This window comes from Vulpes lagopus, chromosome 18, assembly GCF_018345385.1.
Source record: "Vulpes lagopus strain Blue_001 chromosome 18, ASM1834538v1, whole genome shotgun sequence".
Lineage (NCBI taxonomy): Eukaryota > Metazoa > Chordata > Mammalia > Carnivora > Canidae > Vulpes > Vulpes lagopus.
The window spans coordinates 23,290,585-23,307,842 of record NC_054841.1 but is presented as its reverse complement, the minus strand read 5'-3'; the positions used below and the strand labels follow the sequence as shown (position 1 = coordinate 23,307,842).

The following is a 17,258-nucleotide window of genomic DNA, read 5'->3' as shown; positions in this document are numbered from 1 at the left end:
CAACAGGTGGGCTGCTCAGAGGGCATGACAGCTTGGTGGCCAGGACTCCGCGGCCCTGAACTCCCTGCCAGGTCCCATTCTTCCGAGTGGCAGCCTCCCATCTCTAGATGACTCCTCAGCCCAGGTCATCCAGGGACAGCTCTGTTTTCTGCCCCCTGTATTACCACGTAGAGCCGAGTTCAGGCATCAGAGGGGAGGCACAGGTCAAATTTATTCAAAGAAAGCACTTAACTCTGCTCGTATTGGCAAGAAGGACCCCCGGCCCCGGGAGCGGGATTTGAGGGGCTGTAGTCACAGGAAGAGCGTCCAGGATCAGTTAGGGTCAGGGCTGGTGGAGAGGGCGGAAGATGACCCGGCTGATCTGGCCAGGCATGGTGTAGAGGACGAGGAGGAGGAAGACCGCCACCAGGGCCAGGAGCAGCAGCAGCACCAGGATGCGCCAGTACCGGCGCCAGATGAAGAAGATGAAGGTCTTCAGGGGGTTCACAAACCAGTTGAAGGAGGTTTTAGGGCGGCTGTCGGGGAAGAGGTGGTGTCAGAATGACGAGGAAGCCCCCCATCTGCCCCGCCTCCCTCTCAGGCTCTACCGGCCTCCGTGCTGCCCCCTCACTTGGGCTTCTCCAAGGGCTCGGGGTCCTTCCGCCCCTTCCCCACTGGCCGCTTCTCAGCTTCCTCCACGGTCAGCAGCTCAAACTCTGCCTTCACCTTCCCCTAGAGAAAGGGGGAACAGAGGCCCAGCTCTCAGGTGGGCTCAGGCCCAGCCCCCAGCACCGCTTGCCCTGTGCCTGCCCTGCCCCACCCCACCGTGAGGATGTGGACGTTGCCTCCAGGGTCTGTGAACGCCAAGTCTTCTGGCTGGCCCCTCCTCTTCCTCTGCCTCCTCTTGCCAGCCTGAGCCTCCCGCTGCTCCCACTCCCGCAGCTTCACTACAGGCCACCAGCCCCGCAGGCGGCAGCAGCGAAAGAGGTTGCACCTGGGCCCGGCCCCATCACGGGCCAGCCGCACAGAGCAGAGCTCGGGGCCCCGGGCCCCCCGCACCATGTCTGGCAGCTGCAGCTCCAGGGATCCTGCAAGTCCAGAGCTCTCCTGGTTAGGCAAGAGATCAGTGTGTGTCTGGGCCATGGGAGGGTGGGGGGTTTGCGGGATGGCAGCACATCAGGACTGTGCTGGGGCATGAGAAGCCAGCCTATGGCGGTCAGGCCATAGCTGCGGGCCACACACGGCACAGCCCGCACGTGGGCAGGTTATCACACCCTGGTGGAACAGGGCCAAGGATGGGACCGGGCTGCCAAAGTAAGGGACCGTGTGTCATCGTCCAAAGTGACCTGAGCTTGGATCACATCAGAAGCTTGAGTTGGGGACTCTGGGTGGGAATGGGTGTCATTGTGCTCAGGGATAAGTTCAGGAATGAGGCCAGAGAGCAAAGATTAGTGAAGCAGGGTCTGAAACCCAGGATTCAGGGCTGGGCCAGAGCAGGAAACCAAAGGCCAGGGGGACAGAGGCAATGAGGGCAGAAACTGGGGCCGGGCTGGGTAGGAGGGAGGTGAGGCAGTACCAAGGAAGTCGTTGGCAGAGATGCAGTCATAGTCCCAGACCTGCAGGACCAGCACAGCCGGCTGCCGGAACTCGGCCTCCTCCAGGGCGAAGGGTCCAGGCCGGCGCCGAACGCTCACCTCCCGCTCCGTGGGCAGGTAGTCGAAGCGGAACACAAAGCGCCAGTTGAAATTTCCCTCCCCAGTCAGAGAGTTGAAGTGAACGTCTGTCTCCTGCTTATCATGCTCCATCCCCTTCACCCAGCTGCAGCCAGGGGAGAGGTGCAGGCGGAGGGGTGGGCCTCAGCACGGGAGCCAAACCCAGAACCCAGCTCTCACCCGTCTAGCCCCCCGACCACTGGGCTGGGCCCTTCCCCACCTCCTGGCACCAGCGTGGGCCTAGAGGACAAGGCTCTGGCTCGGCCCAAAGCCCGAGCCCCTGACTGCAATTGCACCTTAAGACACAGCCGTTTGCTGGCCCGGCCAACAGGCTCACCTCCTCACATAGATGTCGCTGGACATCTCTCCAGTGAGTGGGTTCACATCATCCAAAACGACATCCTCTGTGTTCCAGATGATGACTCTGAGCTCATAGCTGGGGAATGTATTGGAAGAGAGTTTTCAGACTCTTGAGAGGGTCCTGAGAGGGGCTGCAGGAAGGACCTAGGCCACGGCCTTGAAATTCACCAAGTGCCTCTATGTGCCCAGCTGGGTGATCAAGGCGGCTGGGTATGTAAAGGGACAGCTCCGGCATCACTGATCACCCCCACCACAGCAGAAGGCACCAGGAATGGTCTACTGACCAAAAGTGGGCCAACAAGTTTCTCCCATAAATTTGGAATCAGGATCCTGAAAGGTTGGGTAACACCAGATACAAAGTTGGTTGGAGGGATCCCTGGGTGGCGCAGCAGTTTGGCGCCTGCCTTTGGCCCGGGGCGCGATCCTGGAGACCCAGGATCGAATCCCACGTCAGGCTCCCAGTGCATGGAGCCTGCTTCTCCCTCTGCCTGTGTCTCTGCCTCTCTGTCTCTCTCTGTGTGACTATCATAAATTAAAAAAAAAAAAAAGTTGGTTGGAGCCACTACAAGCCAGGATGCCATGCAGACTGAAGTTGTAGGGTACAGAACAGAGGAAGCCAGTCTGCAGCAACAAATGGGAGAGGGAGAGAGACAAAGTGGAAATAAGAGTGTGCAGTCCCTGAGGGGCAGGACAGGCTCCAGCTTTCCTGATCCTACCCCAGTAGCCCTGTCCTTGGCTGTCACAGGTTTTCCTGGCTAGCTGTTTTCTCTTGCCCAGCATCCATTTCCCTCCATTTGTTGACAGCACCATGATTCTCTGTTGCTGAGCCCTCCACCCTCACCCCCACGCTGTCAATCTGGGAGATTCCTCTGGAGCCAGGTAGAGGCAGGTATATCACCTAGGACATCACCCAGGACTACCCATCAGCGTATTACAGCGCCCTGGCCACAAGGATTGGTTAAAGCTCAGCGTTTGATGCAAGCTGATCCAATGAGGGTCCCAAGACTTTTGCTCTTACTGGTGAAGACGTGTTTATTTTTCTGCTCAAGTAGTCGAGTAGGTAAGGTGGAAGCCTGCCACTGTTAGCAGCCCCCTGGTCCCCAGACTGCAAACGTCCCTGAGAGTAACACCGAGGAAAGCAGAGCCCAGAGATGGAAAGTGACAGACTGCTGACATCTGAAGTACATAACCCTCCACGGAACTCCACTCAGACTAGCTCAAGTCCGAAGGGCATTTACTGGTATTTAAACTCTTTTGGTTGTAAGTGCCAGACACTCTACTCACAATGATTTATGAGAAGAAAGCGAATTTAATGGCTCACCTAACTGAAAAGCCTGAGTCAGCAGCCTCTGCCTGCTTCACTTGAGCCCCCCCACCCCCATCTGGGGAGGAGGGTCAGAACTCACCTGATTGGCTGCCGAGGCTTGATGTCAACTGGGGGTGGGGTAGGCACATCGCGGGGGAAGATGTCAATCCACATGTGGAGGGATCCCTGGGAATATAGGACCAGGCTGAAGGGTCCTACTGGGACACACCTGTGATAGCCCTGTGGCCAGAGGCGGTGACTTGGCGGTGGCGGGGGTACTAAGGGGCAGAGCTGGGGCCAGAATAGCATAGTCAGGCAGGTCCTGGGGGATGAGGGTGAAGGTAGAGTCTGAAGCGGGGGTTCCAGTGCTGAGGTTAGGTTAAGGATAAGGCCCTGAGTGGAAGGTTGAGATCAAAAGTAAGATCTGGTGTTCCCAAGGTTCAGATCCTAGGGACCTGGGGTTGAGGTCAGATTGGGACTCCAGGTCTGAGCCTTGGTGGCCCAGGGGTGGGGATCCGGCAGGAACAAAATCACAGGTGGAGGTATGGAATCCAGAATCAGAAGTGGCAGGGTAGTAACCAGGTAGGTAGAGGTCTTGGGGGAGGGGCATCCTGAGGGCCCAGGGTCCAGGAGCAGGTGGGAGTCCTGGGGTTCTGGGGTTGGGTGCTGAGCCCTCCCTCACCTGCAGCAACCCTGGGCTGCGGGGATGGTAGAGGGGCCGAGTTTCCACGTGCTCAGGCACCAGCTGGATCCCAAGCTCTGGCATCTCTTGCCAGTGCCGCAGCACCAGCAATGCCTGTGCCTCCTCAGGGACGTCACTTGTCACCTTGGGGGCCCCCCTACCTGCAACAAGAGGGGTACGAGCTTGGGTTCTGCACATTTCCCAACTCTCCTGCCTTCCTCCCTCACCCCACAACAGAAGTGCAAAGCTGAGGCTGCTGCTGTTTTGGACAAAGCCCATGGGCTGGAAGGGCAAGTCCACAAGGCACAGAACGTGGGGAGATGTTTCTCTGACAACCTTTGCCAGTGAAAAGCCAGCAGTCGAGGGACAGTGGGATTGGAGGGGCCATGGCTTTGCACAGACTCTGTTTAGAGACATACCACCAGCCATTTGTGAGGCAGGAGCTCAGTTCTACAGCCACATTTTGTAATATGGGACCCACCCCCATGGGCCACCCTATGTCCTAGAAGCTTGATTAGCCTCTGAGGGATCTACTTGAACTCTTTGAGGATCGTGCTCACCAACAAAGACCATTTTCTCCCCACCATCCAAGGACCTCATCCTTAGCCAAACTCACCTCCTCTGCTGGTAAGAAGGAGGCAGGCTCTTTTGGGGACACACTAGAGCGGGCACCAGGAGGCCCCTGTACCTTGCTTAGCCAGTTTGCTCCCTGTGGGTTGTCCTGCAGAGGGGGGCTGGTACCTGGGGGTAGAGTCTCAGGCGGTGTCAGAAAGACTTTGCTGCCCACCTTGACAGCCCCGGCTCTGTATTCAGGGCCGGGGAGGCCACAGCGTTGGCACAGCCCTGCCAGGATCTGTGAAGGCCGGAATGCATCATGCCAGGCATTGTACCCATCCCTGTGTGCAGAAAGGGAAAAATGCCTCAGGTGGGGCAGGGATGGGGACACTTGAGGACATGTGATCTAGGTTTAACTCCGATGCAAGGCAGATTAATCCTCGCTTATGGTAACCATAAAAATCAAAGATGTGTGCCACATGTTCCAATGGGGGAGGCAGTGATGTTACCTCCATTTTGCAGCCAAGGAAACAGGCTTAGAGAGATCAAGTGACTTATAAGATGCCAAATCCCAAGCCCAGGTCTTGACTACTATGCTATAAGGTCTTGGTCATGGGGAGGTCCCCTTCTATGAAACCAAAGGATCTGCACATACCAATGGGAAGGTAAGCTTGAATGTCTTTGGTCAGACTCAGAATGGCTCCTGAGGGCCTATAGGACTCACACGTCATACTGGGAGGCCAGCCCACAGTTCGCCCTGTGGTGGCTATAGAATCGGTTTTCCAGGTCAATGTGGGTCTCTCCGATGAGGTCGTCAGAACCCACAAGGTCATGATCAAACACAGCCACGGTCAGCTCTGGCTCAGCAGGGAGAGAGATGCTGAGCTCCAGGACCCTGGCCGGGAGAGAGAATGGCTGAGGTCACCTCCATGCCCTAGGAGATGGTCTTGTGGGGACAGGGGCTCCAGGGCAGCCTGGAGCAGCCTCTGTCCACTCCCTCACCATCACCACACCAGATGCCTGAGTGGGAGCCCTGGGGCCACAGGGTCATATGGTAAAGGTGTTCCCATTCCCAAGCCCAGGGCCCAGCCTCACTCTCCAAAGATGGGGTTCAGTTGCTTGGGGATGTAGCGCTCCTTGGTGTCCTGCCGCTCCCGGCCAGCACTCACCACCACGTAAGGGTCTGCCTTGCCGTTGGGGTCCGCAGGAGCCAGGTTGGTAGCCTAGGGGGACAGTATGGGGTGGGGCTGAGAGAAGTGTCACTGTCCTAACCCAGGGTTACCCTCGCGGGACCAAATCACAGATTAAGTGAAAGCAGTGAGTTACCACAGAGATCTCCCACCATGAGGAATTAACTGAGGGGTTGAACAAGATGACTTTTATTTTCTTTTAAGTATATTATGAAATGTTTAAGACATACAAATAGCTATAATGAAAAATATAATGAAACAGAAAATATGTAAAAAGATGCATAGGGAGGCATCTGGGTGGCTCAGTCAGGCATCTGCCTTCGGCTCAGGTCATGATCCCCGGGTCCTGGGATCGAGTCCTGAGTCAAGCACCCTGCTCAACGAAGAGTCTGCTTCTCCCTCTCCCTCCATTCCTCCCTACACTTGTGTTCTCTCTCTCCCTCTCTCTGTCAAATAAATAATTTTTAAAAGATTTAATTATTTATTTTAGAGAGAGAGAGCACAAGCAGGCAGAGCAGCAGGCAGAGGGATAAGCAGGCTCCCCACTGAGCAGGGAGCCTGATTTGGGGCTCAATCCCAGGACCCTGAGATCATGACCTAAGCTTAAGTCAGATGCTTAACTGACTGACCCACCCTGGTGCCCCATAAGATCTTTCTTTTTTTAAAGAAAGATGTATAGGACTTTAATATTCAAACCATAACTTTCTGTATTTTTTACTTTTTTACAATGATAAAGATATTTTAATATAAAAAAGTAATACAATGAGCATGTGCCCAGCTTAATAAATAAAACACTACCAACAAATGGAATCCCCTTACCTGATTTAATTCTTTTTTCATCCCTGAAGTAGCCATAACTCTTTACTTGAGGTTTAGGATTCACACACACAGAAAAAGTAAATATACTTTTACTACATGTACACATATCCCTAAGCAATGCATAGCACCATTTTGCATGTTTTTTAACTTTATGTATTAAACTTACTTTTCTGTTTTGATAACTACACAATTTAGTAAATGTATAACATACATAAATGTTTGAAGTATTATTTATATACAGTAATACATTTTTAGTGTTTTTCACACTCCTATCTGCAGTGTATGAGCATTCCAGTTGCTCCACATCTTTGTCAACACTTGGTACTGTCAATCTTTTTAATTTTAGCCATTCTAGTGTGTGCAAAGTTGTAGCTCAATGTGGTTTTAATTTGCATTTCCCTGATGACTAGGCATATTGAGCATCATTGCATGTGTTTATTCACCTTGTGTATGACAACTCACTGCCCAGGACACCTTTCATAAGGAAACCAACCAATCCAGAGCCCGTGCTCTGAACCATCTCCTCATTTGGCCCTTCATTCTAGGAACGTTCCTCTGCCCTAATCATCTCAGAGCCAGGTGCCAGACTAGAGACAGAGAGACAGTCCCTGTACCAAAAAGCATGCTGGAATTATTCACACAAACCAATCTTAAGCCTGCTTACTTGTCTTACTTTTTCTGCAGAAACCACAATAGAGGCTTTGGCCCTTGCATTCTCCTTCAGACTTCCCTGTGTGGCCCTGAAGAGCCCAGCCCACCCCTCTTCTTGAGAACTGAAACAAATGAACAGACTACCTTTCAAAGGCAATCACCTCCTGATCTGTTGGCCTTGCCATATGTGGATAAGAACAAAATCCAGGTACATGGTTTTTAAAGTTCCTGCTTTTAATTTTTTTTCCTCTAAAATCACCTCTTTTCGGGATCCCTGGGTGGCGCAGCGGTTTAGCGCCTGCCTTTGGCCCAGGGCGTGATCCTGGAGACCCGGGATCGAATCCCACGTCGGGCTCCCGGTGCATGGAGCCTGCTTCTTCCTCTGCCTGTGTCTCTGCCTCTCTCTCTCTCTCTCTCTCTGTGACTATCATAAATAAATAAAAAATTAAAAAAAAAAAAATAAAAAAAAAAAATAAAATCACCTCTTTTCTTGGAAGCTCAAAGATGCATTTAAGATGTTTTTAAATTTTATCCAGTATTTTATTTATTTATATTTATTTATGTGTTTATTTATATATTTATATATTTATTTATGTATTTATGTATTTATTTATTTATTTTTATCCAGTATTTTTATTTTTAAAAATTTTAAGAAATATTTTATTTATTTATTCATGAGAGAGAGAGAGAGAGGGAGAGAGAGAGAGAGAGAGAGAGAGGCAGAGACACAGGCAGAGGGAGAAGCAGGCTCCATGCAGGGAGCCTGATGTAGGACTCCATCCCGGGACTCCAGGATCACACCCTGGGCCAAAGGCAGGCGCCGAACCGCTGAGCCACCCAGGGATCACCTTATTCAGTATTTTTAGCTTTCAGTGAGAAATGCAGGCTTTAACCCTTGGGGTGTGCACTTCTTTGAGATACAGATGACTGATACTGAGCTCCACTGAGTGATGTCCTCATCCCATTCCTCACACACACAACATCAACTACGCAGATCTTGGTAGCCCTTCCAGGCTTCCTGGCTGTTTGCAGTTTTAATGCTCTCCTGATTTCACCATAATCAAGAAGCTGGATTTTTGTTGTTCTCTTTGGTTTTGGATGATTTTCAGGAAGAGAAAGGAAAATACCCTGTTGGTGCCAACTTCCACAAACTGGGAATCATCCAATTTGCTTACTTCACCCAAATTTAATTTTTTTAAGTTTTTAATTCCAGCTAGTTAACATACAACATTCTGTTTCAGGTATACAATATAGTGATTCAACAATCCCTTCCATCACCCAGTGCTCATCATGAGTGCCCTCCTTAATCCCCTTCACCTGTTTCACCCATCCTCTACCCACCTCCCCTCTGATGACCATTAATTTGTTCTCTATATACTTTTTTTAAAAGATTTTATTTGTTTGAGGGATCCCTGGGTGGCGCAGCGGTTTGGCGCCTGCCTTTGGCCCAGGGCTTGATCCTGGAGACCCGGGATCAAATCCCACGTCGGGCTCCCGGTGCATGGAGCCTGCTTCTCCCTCTGCCTGTGTCTCTGCCTCTCTCTCTCTCTCTCTCTCTCTGTGACTATCATGAATAAAAATTAAAAAAAAAGATTTTATTTATTTGAAAGAGAAACAGATAGCAACAGAGATACCATGAGCATGAAGGAGAGGGAGAAGCAGGCTCCACGTTGAGCAGAGAGCCTGACATGGGGCTCGATCCCAGGACCCCCAGATCAAGACCTGAGCCGAAGGCAGATCCTCAACCAACTGAGCCACCCAGGTCCTCCTGTTCTCTGTACTTGAGTCTGTTCCCCTTTGCTCATTTGTTTTGTTCCTTAAATTCCACATATGAGTGAAATCAATGGCATTTGTCTTTCTCTGACTGACTTATTTCACTTAGCATTACACTCTCTAGCTCCATCCATGACTTAATCCAAATTTATGCTGGGAGATTTATTCTTGTTGATACATGCTGCTGTACTTTGTTCAACTGAACTGTATATCTCTTGTATGGCTAACTAACTCTCTCTCCTATTTAGGAACATTAACACTTCAGGTTTTCCTAAAAAAATTTTTGTTACATATAATGCTAGAATGAGCAGCTCTTATGTTTCGTTGTACATATATGTAAGAATTAGCCTGGGATCGTATCTAGAAGTATAATTATTAGGTATGAGCAAGGGAAATCTTCCATTTTATGAAATATTGCCAAATTGTTCTCCAAAACTGTTATAGCAATTTACATTCTGTGGCAAGCAGAATATTACCAAAGATTTCTACCTTCTAATCCCCTGAACCTGTGAATATTTTACCTTACATGGTAATAGGGACTCTGCAGATGTGATTAAAAACCATGAGACTGAGGGATCCCTGGGTGTCTCAGCGGTTTGGCACCTGCCTTTGGCCCACGGCGCGATCCTGGAGTCCTGGGATCGAGTCCCGTGTCAGGCTCCTGGCATGGAGCCTGCTTCTCCCCCCCTGTATCTCTGCCTCTCTTTCTCTCTCTGTCTATCATAAATAAATAAATAAATCTTTCAAAAATATCATGAGACTGACATTCCATTCTTGACCAAAGTTTCTCCTTAAGGAGTTTATGACAGAAAATTGTCACACCAACTTAAAGGAAAAGGTGGGAGATATGTAAATTGTCTGCTAAACAGTTAAATAAAAATACTGAATGTGAAAAAAAAGAATCATGAGATTATCCTAGTTTATCCAGGTAGCCCAATGTAACCACAAAAGTGGAAGGAGGATCCAGGAGTCTGAGAGACATGAAATTGCTACACTGCTGGCTTTGAAGGTGGAGGAAGGGGCAGTGAGCCAAGATACACAGGCAGCCCCCAGGACCTTGAAAAGGCAAGGAAATGATTCTCCCCAAGAGCCTCTAGAAGGAAGGCAGCCCTGCCAACACCTCAATTTAGCCTGCTAGGACCTATTTGACCTATTTCAGATTTCTGCCCTTTGCTACTATAAATTTGTGTTAAGTCACCAAGTTTGTGGTAATTTGTTACAGCAGCAATAAGAACCTAGCACACATTCCCCCAGCCCGTCGGTAGCACTGTTCATCTTGCCAACTGAAAGGAGGGAAATCAGCCTCTAGCTTCTCATTGTTTCAGTTATTTGCATGTCCTGATTAATATTAGGATTTAGGAAGGATGCCTGGTTGAGCATCTATCTGCCTTTGGCTCAGGCTTGATCCCGGGGTCCTGGGATCAAGTCCTTCATCGGGCTCCCTGCATGGAGCCTGCTTCTCCCTCTGCCTGTGTCTCTGCCTCTCTCTCGCTGTCTCTCATGAATAAATAAATAAATAAAATCTTTATTAAAAATTAAGATTTCAGATATTTAATTTTTTAAAAATTTTAAGGTGCAGCATTTTTTTTTTAAAGATTTAAAGGGCAGCCACCGGGGCTGCCCTAGGATTTTTTTTTTAATGCATATTGGCCTTGGGGTTTCTTCTTCAATCAATTGCCTTTTCATGTTCTTTCCCAAATTGTTTTTCTGCATCTTATGGGTTTGTGGAAGTTATTTGTGTATTGTAGACACTAACCCTTTATTGATTATGCATCAAGTAGACACCTTGCCCCCAGCCTGTAGCTGGTCCCATCACTTATTTGAAAGTGTTTATGGATGCTCAGAAGTGAATCCGAATGTAGTCACATATATCATGTGCTTCCTAATTTACATTTCGTACTCATTTATCTATTAAGAAAATCTCCTGCCACCCAAGATCACAAAAATATTTTGACATTTCCTTACAGTTTTGCTTTCCATAATCAAATATTTAACTGGATTTTTTTTGTGGATGCTGTATATTAGGAGTCTAGTTTTCTTTTTTTCCACATGGATAATCAGCTTTCATGGGAGCAGTCATAGAGTAGTCCCATTTTCCTCCCACTGATCAGCACTGCCAACTCTGGTATAAGCTTCCATCCATGTCTGGGTATGTTTTGTTAAATCTCTACCCTGACCCATTAGCCTATTTATCAATCCCTATGCCAAAACCACACTGTCTTAATTACTAGAGCTTTATAATAATTGTCTTCCTACATTGTTCTTCAAAATTGTGTTGGCAATTTGGGGCATTTGTCCTTTTATAGTTATTTTATTAACAATATTTTTTAGTAATCTCTCTGCTCAAAGTGGGGCTCCAACTCATGATCCCGAGATCGAGTCATATGCTCTACTGGATGAGCTAGCCAGGCATCCCATTCCATAGATATTTTAGAATTGGCTTGTTAATTCCAGGGTAGCAGCTCTTAGCCTTGTGCTTGGCTTCTGGTAGATACTACACTATGGGAATGCTAGCCCGATCCCATTCTCCCTTTGTTTCCACCCCTTTGCCATTCACGCTCTTTAGGTAACCAGTATCCTTAGTTCAGTTCCTCTTTCCTGTATTTCTGGTACACAAAGGAGCAAACATGTATTTTCTTCTTTCTTACATGGAGAGTAGCACACTATAGGGACTCTTGTACTTTGCTTTCTCTGCTTTATACTGTCCTGGAAATCACTCCATTTGTAGTCTTCCTCATTCTTTGTTCCAGCTGCATAGTACTCTCTTGTGTGGACATGCCACAGTTTATTCAACTGTTCTGCTACATATGGACATTTATTTTTTTTTAAGATTTTATTTATTTATTCATAGACACACAGAGAGAGAGGCAGAGACACAGGCAGAGGGAGAAGCAGGCTCCATGCAGGGAGCCCGACGTGGGACTCCATCCCAGGTCTCCAGGATCATACCCCAGGCTGCAGGCGGCGCCAAACTGCTGCGCCACCGGGGCTGCCCCATATGGACATTTAATCAAATTTTATGTTTAATGGCCTTCCATCTTCAGAATTCAATTTTACTATTTCAAAACTTCCCAGTCACTTTTGAAAGCCTTTTGTTCTCTGCTTGTAAAATATGTTAGGTAGTTGGTTTCCACTGCTAATACTTGCTAATACTCTAACATCCCAAGCCCTTACAAGTTTCATGCTCCTTTGTGTTGTTTTTCTGACAATGTTTCCTGATAGTTTTCTTCTTATTATTATTTTTTTAATTTGGGGTTGTGAGCCCAAACCTGGTCATCTAAATCTATGAAGCTGGGGAAATCTTGGGACCATTTTGAGCCAGTTCCTCATCTTTGAGTTTTCTGGACTGAGCAGATGATATAAATTTAAGTCTTAAACCAATGTGAGAGCAAAACTCTAATTATAAATTCTTGGGGAAAACATTGTTTTCTATTTCCCCCAGTTGGAGCAGAAGCTGAAACAGATCGTTTACCTAACAGGCTCTTCTCCTAGTGTGTCAACTTCTCCAGCCCACCTGTCACTAAAAGCAAAGCCCTTCCTGGGTGCTGCTTCATGCAGGGGGCTTGGTTGTGGCTCCCATCTTAGATAGGTTATTAGATCCCAAGGCTCAGTGTCCAGGCTTGGCTTCTGGTAGACACTATACTATGGGAATGCCAGCCCAATCCTGTTCTCCCTTTGTTTCCAACCTTTTGCCATTCACGCTCCTTAGGTAACCAGTATCCTTAGTTCAGTTCCTCTTTCCTGTATTTCTTGTACACAAAGGAGCAAACATGTATTTTCTTGTATTTTCTTCTTTCTTACATGGAGGTATGTATTGATAGGTATGGACAAACCTCTCAAGACAACCTGCACTTCAGAGACTGGGATTCCTGCTGCCTCTTCATCCTATGCCCATTGGGAATTCCCATTCTCATAAGTTTAGCATCCATTTAAGATTGTTTATCAAGCAGTTCTAATATATTACCTCAGGAGGTTATTTCAGACCATCTAGTCTGTGATACTGCTAGAAGCAGAAGATCAAGATGACTCCTACTATCGAATTATGCACTAGGATGTGCCATGGAACATTTCTTTAAATTCTGTCTTAGAATCCTTATATTTAAACCAGATAAAAGCACGGGATCTATTCTGGTGCTGGGATCGAAGGGGGCAGAGCTACCCACTCACTCCTCTCATTCCCTGAGATGCCTTTCAGGAAACTTCAGGGCCCTGCTGAGTGCTGTCTGAAAACCACTGCAAGACAAGGATCTGTATGAAGGTATCTGATAACAAGCCATTGTGAACCTTGAGATTCAGAGCTGCGCTCTCCTTGGAGTTATGCTCCCCATTCTACAAACTAATGGTGTAGAACCATGACAAAGGAGCCAGAAGACATAAGTTCTACATCCAGGTGGTGCCACAAGCAAGCTCTGCAACCCTGGGGAGTCTCTTAACTTGTGCCTAAGATTCCCCACCTGAAAAATGAAGAAGGTGAACTCTGTTCCCGGAGGTTCCTTCCAAATCCTTCAGTTAGTATCTTTTATTTACATTACCTTTGCTGGAGCTGGGGGCATGCTGGGGTGATGGGTACTTACTTTTACCACATATACTCTGACCAGGAGCTTGATGGGCCGGTTCTGTGGGACACCCCGGCAGATCTGGGGCTCAGAGAATGACACTGCCTCTGATTCAGGGTAAATAAGGAAGGAGCCCTGGATTGGTGGGAAGACAAAAAAAAGTCCCTGGAAAGACAGTCTTCCTCCTGCATCCCCACCTGTACTCCTTGGCCACCCTTCTTTCTCCAAACATACCTTGAACTTGCCTACAAGGTGCCCAGACCCTTCTTTCTCTCCATCTCCATCCTGGCCGCCTTGCCCTCGGTACAGGGGAAACACATTCAACCAGTCTTCAAAGTAGTTAAACTCTTTCTCCAGGGTGCCGTTGTAGATCTGAAAGGCAAGGGCCTCGGTGACAGGCCAATGTTCAAATCCTAGCACAGTGCCCTCTCACAACCACCCACTCACCTTCAAAGTGGCGAGTGCTTTCTTCTGGGACACGGAGCCTTTGACTCCTTTGACTTCAGCCTCACCCTGACCCTGGTCTTGGGCCTCCCCATCCCCAGAAATGAGGTTGACTCCATCTGGGAATAGCAGAAATGCCACACTTAGAAATACTGGTGTCAGAGAAGGAGGGAGAAAGAGCAGGAGCAAGAAAGCGAAATCTCCTACCTGACTCTCCAGAATCATCCATTTCATCCTCCTCCAAGTTGGTCTGAAATCAAAGGGCAAGTGAGAGATTCTTCCCCTCCCTTCACCTCTTTAATCTGCCCCTTTTCCAGGATAGGGAGTTGAGAAACCTTAGTTCAAGGTCCAACTGTGTGAACCACTTGCATTTTCAAAGCTTCAGTTTGTCTAGTCCTCTGCTGCCCAAGACAGTAACCCCCAGCTACATGTGTCTAGTGAGCACTTGAATTGAGATGTGCTGTAAGTGTAAAATACACACCAGATTTTAAAGACTCCGTATAGGGCAGCCCCAGTGGCTCAGTGGTTTATCGCTGCCTTCAGCCCAGGGTGTGATCCTGGAGACCTGTGATGGAGTCCCACATCAGGCTCTCTGCAGGGAGCCTGCCTCTCCCTCTGCCTGTGTCTCTGCCTCTCTCTCTCTCTGTCTCTCATGAATAAATAAATAAAATCTTAAAAAAATAAAATAAAGACTCAGTACAAAATAAGAATGTCAAATATCTCATTATTATTTTTTATAATGGTTCCTTGTTGGTATGATATTTTAGATATATTAGATTAAACAAAATGTATTACTAAGATCAATTTCACCTCTCTCCTTTGACTTTGGGCTACCTCAAAAGTAGGTGGCTCACAGATTTCTGACAGCACAGCTGTAGATATTAGAGTTAGTAATTTTCAGCTTCCAAAACTGTTATGAAGATGAGAAAAAATGTCTAATGAAGAGCTCTGAAAAGCTTTAGGGCTCCACATTTCATGAGATCCTTTTTCTTCCCATTTATCCTCCTCTACTTCCAGCTGCAGCCTGGAACCCGCCTCTGCCCCCACCTGCCCCTGGAGCTCCTGCAGCGATGCATAGTACTTGGACCACCAGTCAAGCTCTTCAGGATCTGGGATATCCTCCTCCAGTTCAGGGCCTTGGTTTAGGAGGCTTCCCAGGGGGAGCTTCTTCAGAGGAGCCTGAGGGAGAGAGAACTCAGTGCCCCTAACCCAGCACCACCCTAAGCCTCGCCTGCCCTTCTCCATCCATCTTTGATATCCCATCACCTTCAGGAGCCGTCTGGGCATCCCCACTTCAGCCAAGAAGGAATCCGGGGTCTTCTGTCCTGGAAGAGGGGAAATGACACCAGGAGGAGATCAGGTGAGTACGAGTCAGATTCCATGCCCCACAGAAGGGTCCCCTGGAGCCATCTCCACCAGGAACCAGAGGGGCTTCTGTCGGGTGGTCCCTAAAGGGAAGGCCCCTTACCTTGTGGTCCCTTAAGCACTAGGTTCCCTGTTTCCTCCTCTTCCCCTTCTTTCTCGGGGGGATCCTCATGACCCCGGAGTATGAATCGCAGCATGTGGGAGACAATGTGGGACCCGACAAACACTGTACGGCCAAAGGCCCGGCGCTCAATTACCAGGATGCTGAGTGGGGGCTGCAGGTAAGGCTGCTCTGGCAGGTCCTGGGGGTGGGAGAGAGGAACTGAGTCTCTGCAGGCCTGGGGAGGAAGGAGAGGCAGCCACAGAGACGGATAGAAAACAGTGCAGTTAAATCTGCTTTCTCAGCTCAGCTCTGCCAGAGTCTCATTTTGTCACGTCTGGGAAGTCACCAAGCCTAATTTCCTGGCAAAAAGGGGACACACTCCTGGACTCAAAAGACTGCTGTAAATATCAAATGACATAACAGATACAAAACTACTTTGGAGCCTACAAAGCACTATCAGAAACACGTGGTGGTGATTGTTGTTCTTATATAAAGGATGGATGTTCAGTTTGTTAATATAGACTCAGCCATAAAAATGTGTAGGTCTTTTAATACAGAAATTCTAGATCTATCAGTGGACCCTAAAATATTGAATTGTTGGGTTTATTTTATATGTATGTGACAATATTGCACAGAGGAGGAAGGAAAGAATGGCACTGTCATGGAGTAGTATTCATCTGAAGTAGATTGTGAAAAATCACTATGCATACTGCAATCTCTAGGGCAACTACTAAGTGAAAATCAACAAAGGAATTAAAGTAGTATGCTAATAAATAGCTATGTAATACAAAAGAAGGTGGTAAAGGAGGAACAAAAAATATATGAGCTACATAGAAAACAAACAGCAAAATGGCAGATGTAAATCCAACCACATCAATAAAATAATAAATGTGACTTTGATGTGAAAACAAAGGCTAAAGAATGTAGAAATATAGGGAAAAAGTAAATTTCCTTTGCAGCCCATTAACAAGTACTTAACACAGGCAGGATGACTTTCCTCCAGGAACTCAACTGCCTAAATGTTAATACTTTGCTAAAGGCAAAAAGCAACCTTAACTTAATATTAACTTGACCTCCAGGATCCTGTAAGTCTTCTTTAACATATAAAAATCGCTTTGGAAACTTCCTTTATCTCTACCTCCCAAGATATATGTTAGCAATCATCATCCCCCAAGCATATGGCCCACTGGTAGTATACCTGAAGGGCCTGATGACTAAGGCTTTGTTAGATGGTAATAAATGACCCTTTCCTAACAATAGGTAGCCCCTCAAGATGCTGGAAGCTTTGCTTCTAAATTTTTTTTTTTTTTTTATGATAGTCACAGAGAGAGAGAGAGAGAGGCAGAGACACAGGCGGAGGGAGAAGCAGGCTCCATGCACCGGGAGCCTGATGTGGGATTCGATCCCGGGTCTCCAGGATCGCGCCCTGGGCCAAAGGCAGGCGCCAAACCGCTGCGCCACCCAGGGATCCCTGCTTCTAAATTTTTTAGAGACTTACACTATCCCTAATTCCCTCCCAATTTGAAAGTATATAATGGGCCACTCCTCATGACCCCAGTGCAGCTCTTTCTGTCCACGGGTCCTATACCTGTGCTTTAATAAAACCTTGGGATGCCTGAGTGGCTCAGCGGTTGGGTGTCTGCCTTCAGCTCAGGGCGTGGTCCTGGAGTCCCAGGATCGAGTCCCACATCGGGCTCCCTGTGTGGAGCCTGCTTTTCCCTCTGCCTATGTCTTGCCTCTCTCTGTGTGTGTGTCTCTTGTGA

At 48.0% G+C, this 17,258-nt stretch overlaps 1 protein-coding gene and 1 long non-coding RNA gene across 2 annotated transcripts in view; one reads left to right on the top strand and one right to left on the bottom strand.

The window, feature by feature from the left end:
* Positions 1-191: 191 nt before the first annotated feature.
* Positions 192-17,258, bottom strand: part of LOC121477693 (fer-1-like protein 4) — a 36,810-nt gene continuing 19,743 nt past the window's right edge. The window contains 19 exon segments of the mRNA XM_041732147.1: positions 192-515; positions 611-711; positions 805-1,067; positions 1,556-1,797; positions 2,029-2,127; positions 3,458-3,543; positions 4,040-4,159; positions 4,656-4,660; positions 4,781-4,934; positions 5,289-5,308; positions 5,311-5,489; positions 5,690-5,817; positions 13,602-13,718; positions 13,818-13,955; positions 14,031-14,146; positions 14,235-14,277; positions 15,075-15,206; positions 15,294-15,352; positions 15,496-15,730. Coding sequence (XP_041588081.1) covers positions 323-515; positions 611-711; positions 805-1,067; positions 1,556-1,797; positions 2,029-2,127; positions 3,458-3,543; positions 4,040-4,159; positions 4,656-4,660; positions 4,781-4,934; positions 5,289-5,308; positions 5,311-5,489; positions 5,690-5,817; positions 13,602-13,718; positions 13,818-13,955; positions 14,031-14,146; positions 14,235-14,277; positions 15,075-15,206; positions 15,294-15,352; positions 15,496-15,730 — 2,430 coding nt within the window. The 3' untranslated portion in view covers positions 192-322.
* Positions 7,020-16,845, top strand: LOC121477694. The gene is made up of 4 exons (XR_005984335.1): positions 7,020-7,462; positions 13,223-13,535; positions 15,045-15,673; positions 15,798-16,845. It is a non-coding gene; the product is annotated as an uncharacterized LOC121477694 (long non-coding RNA).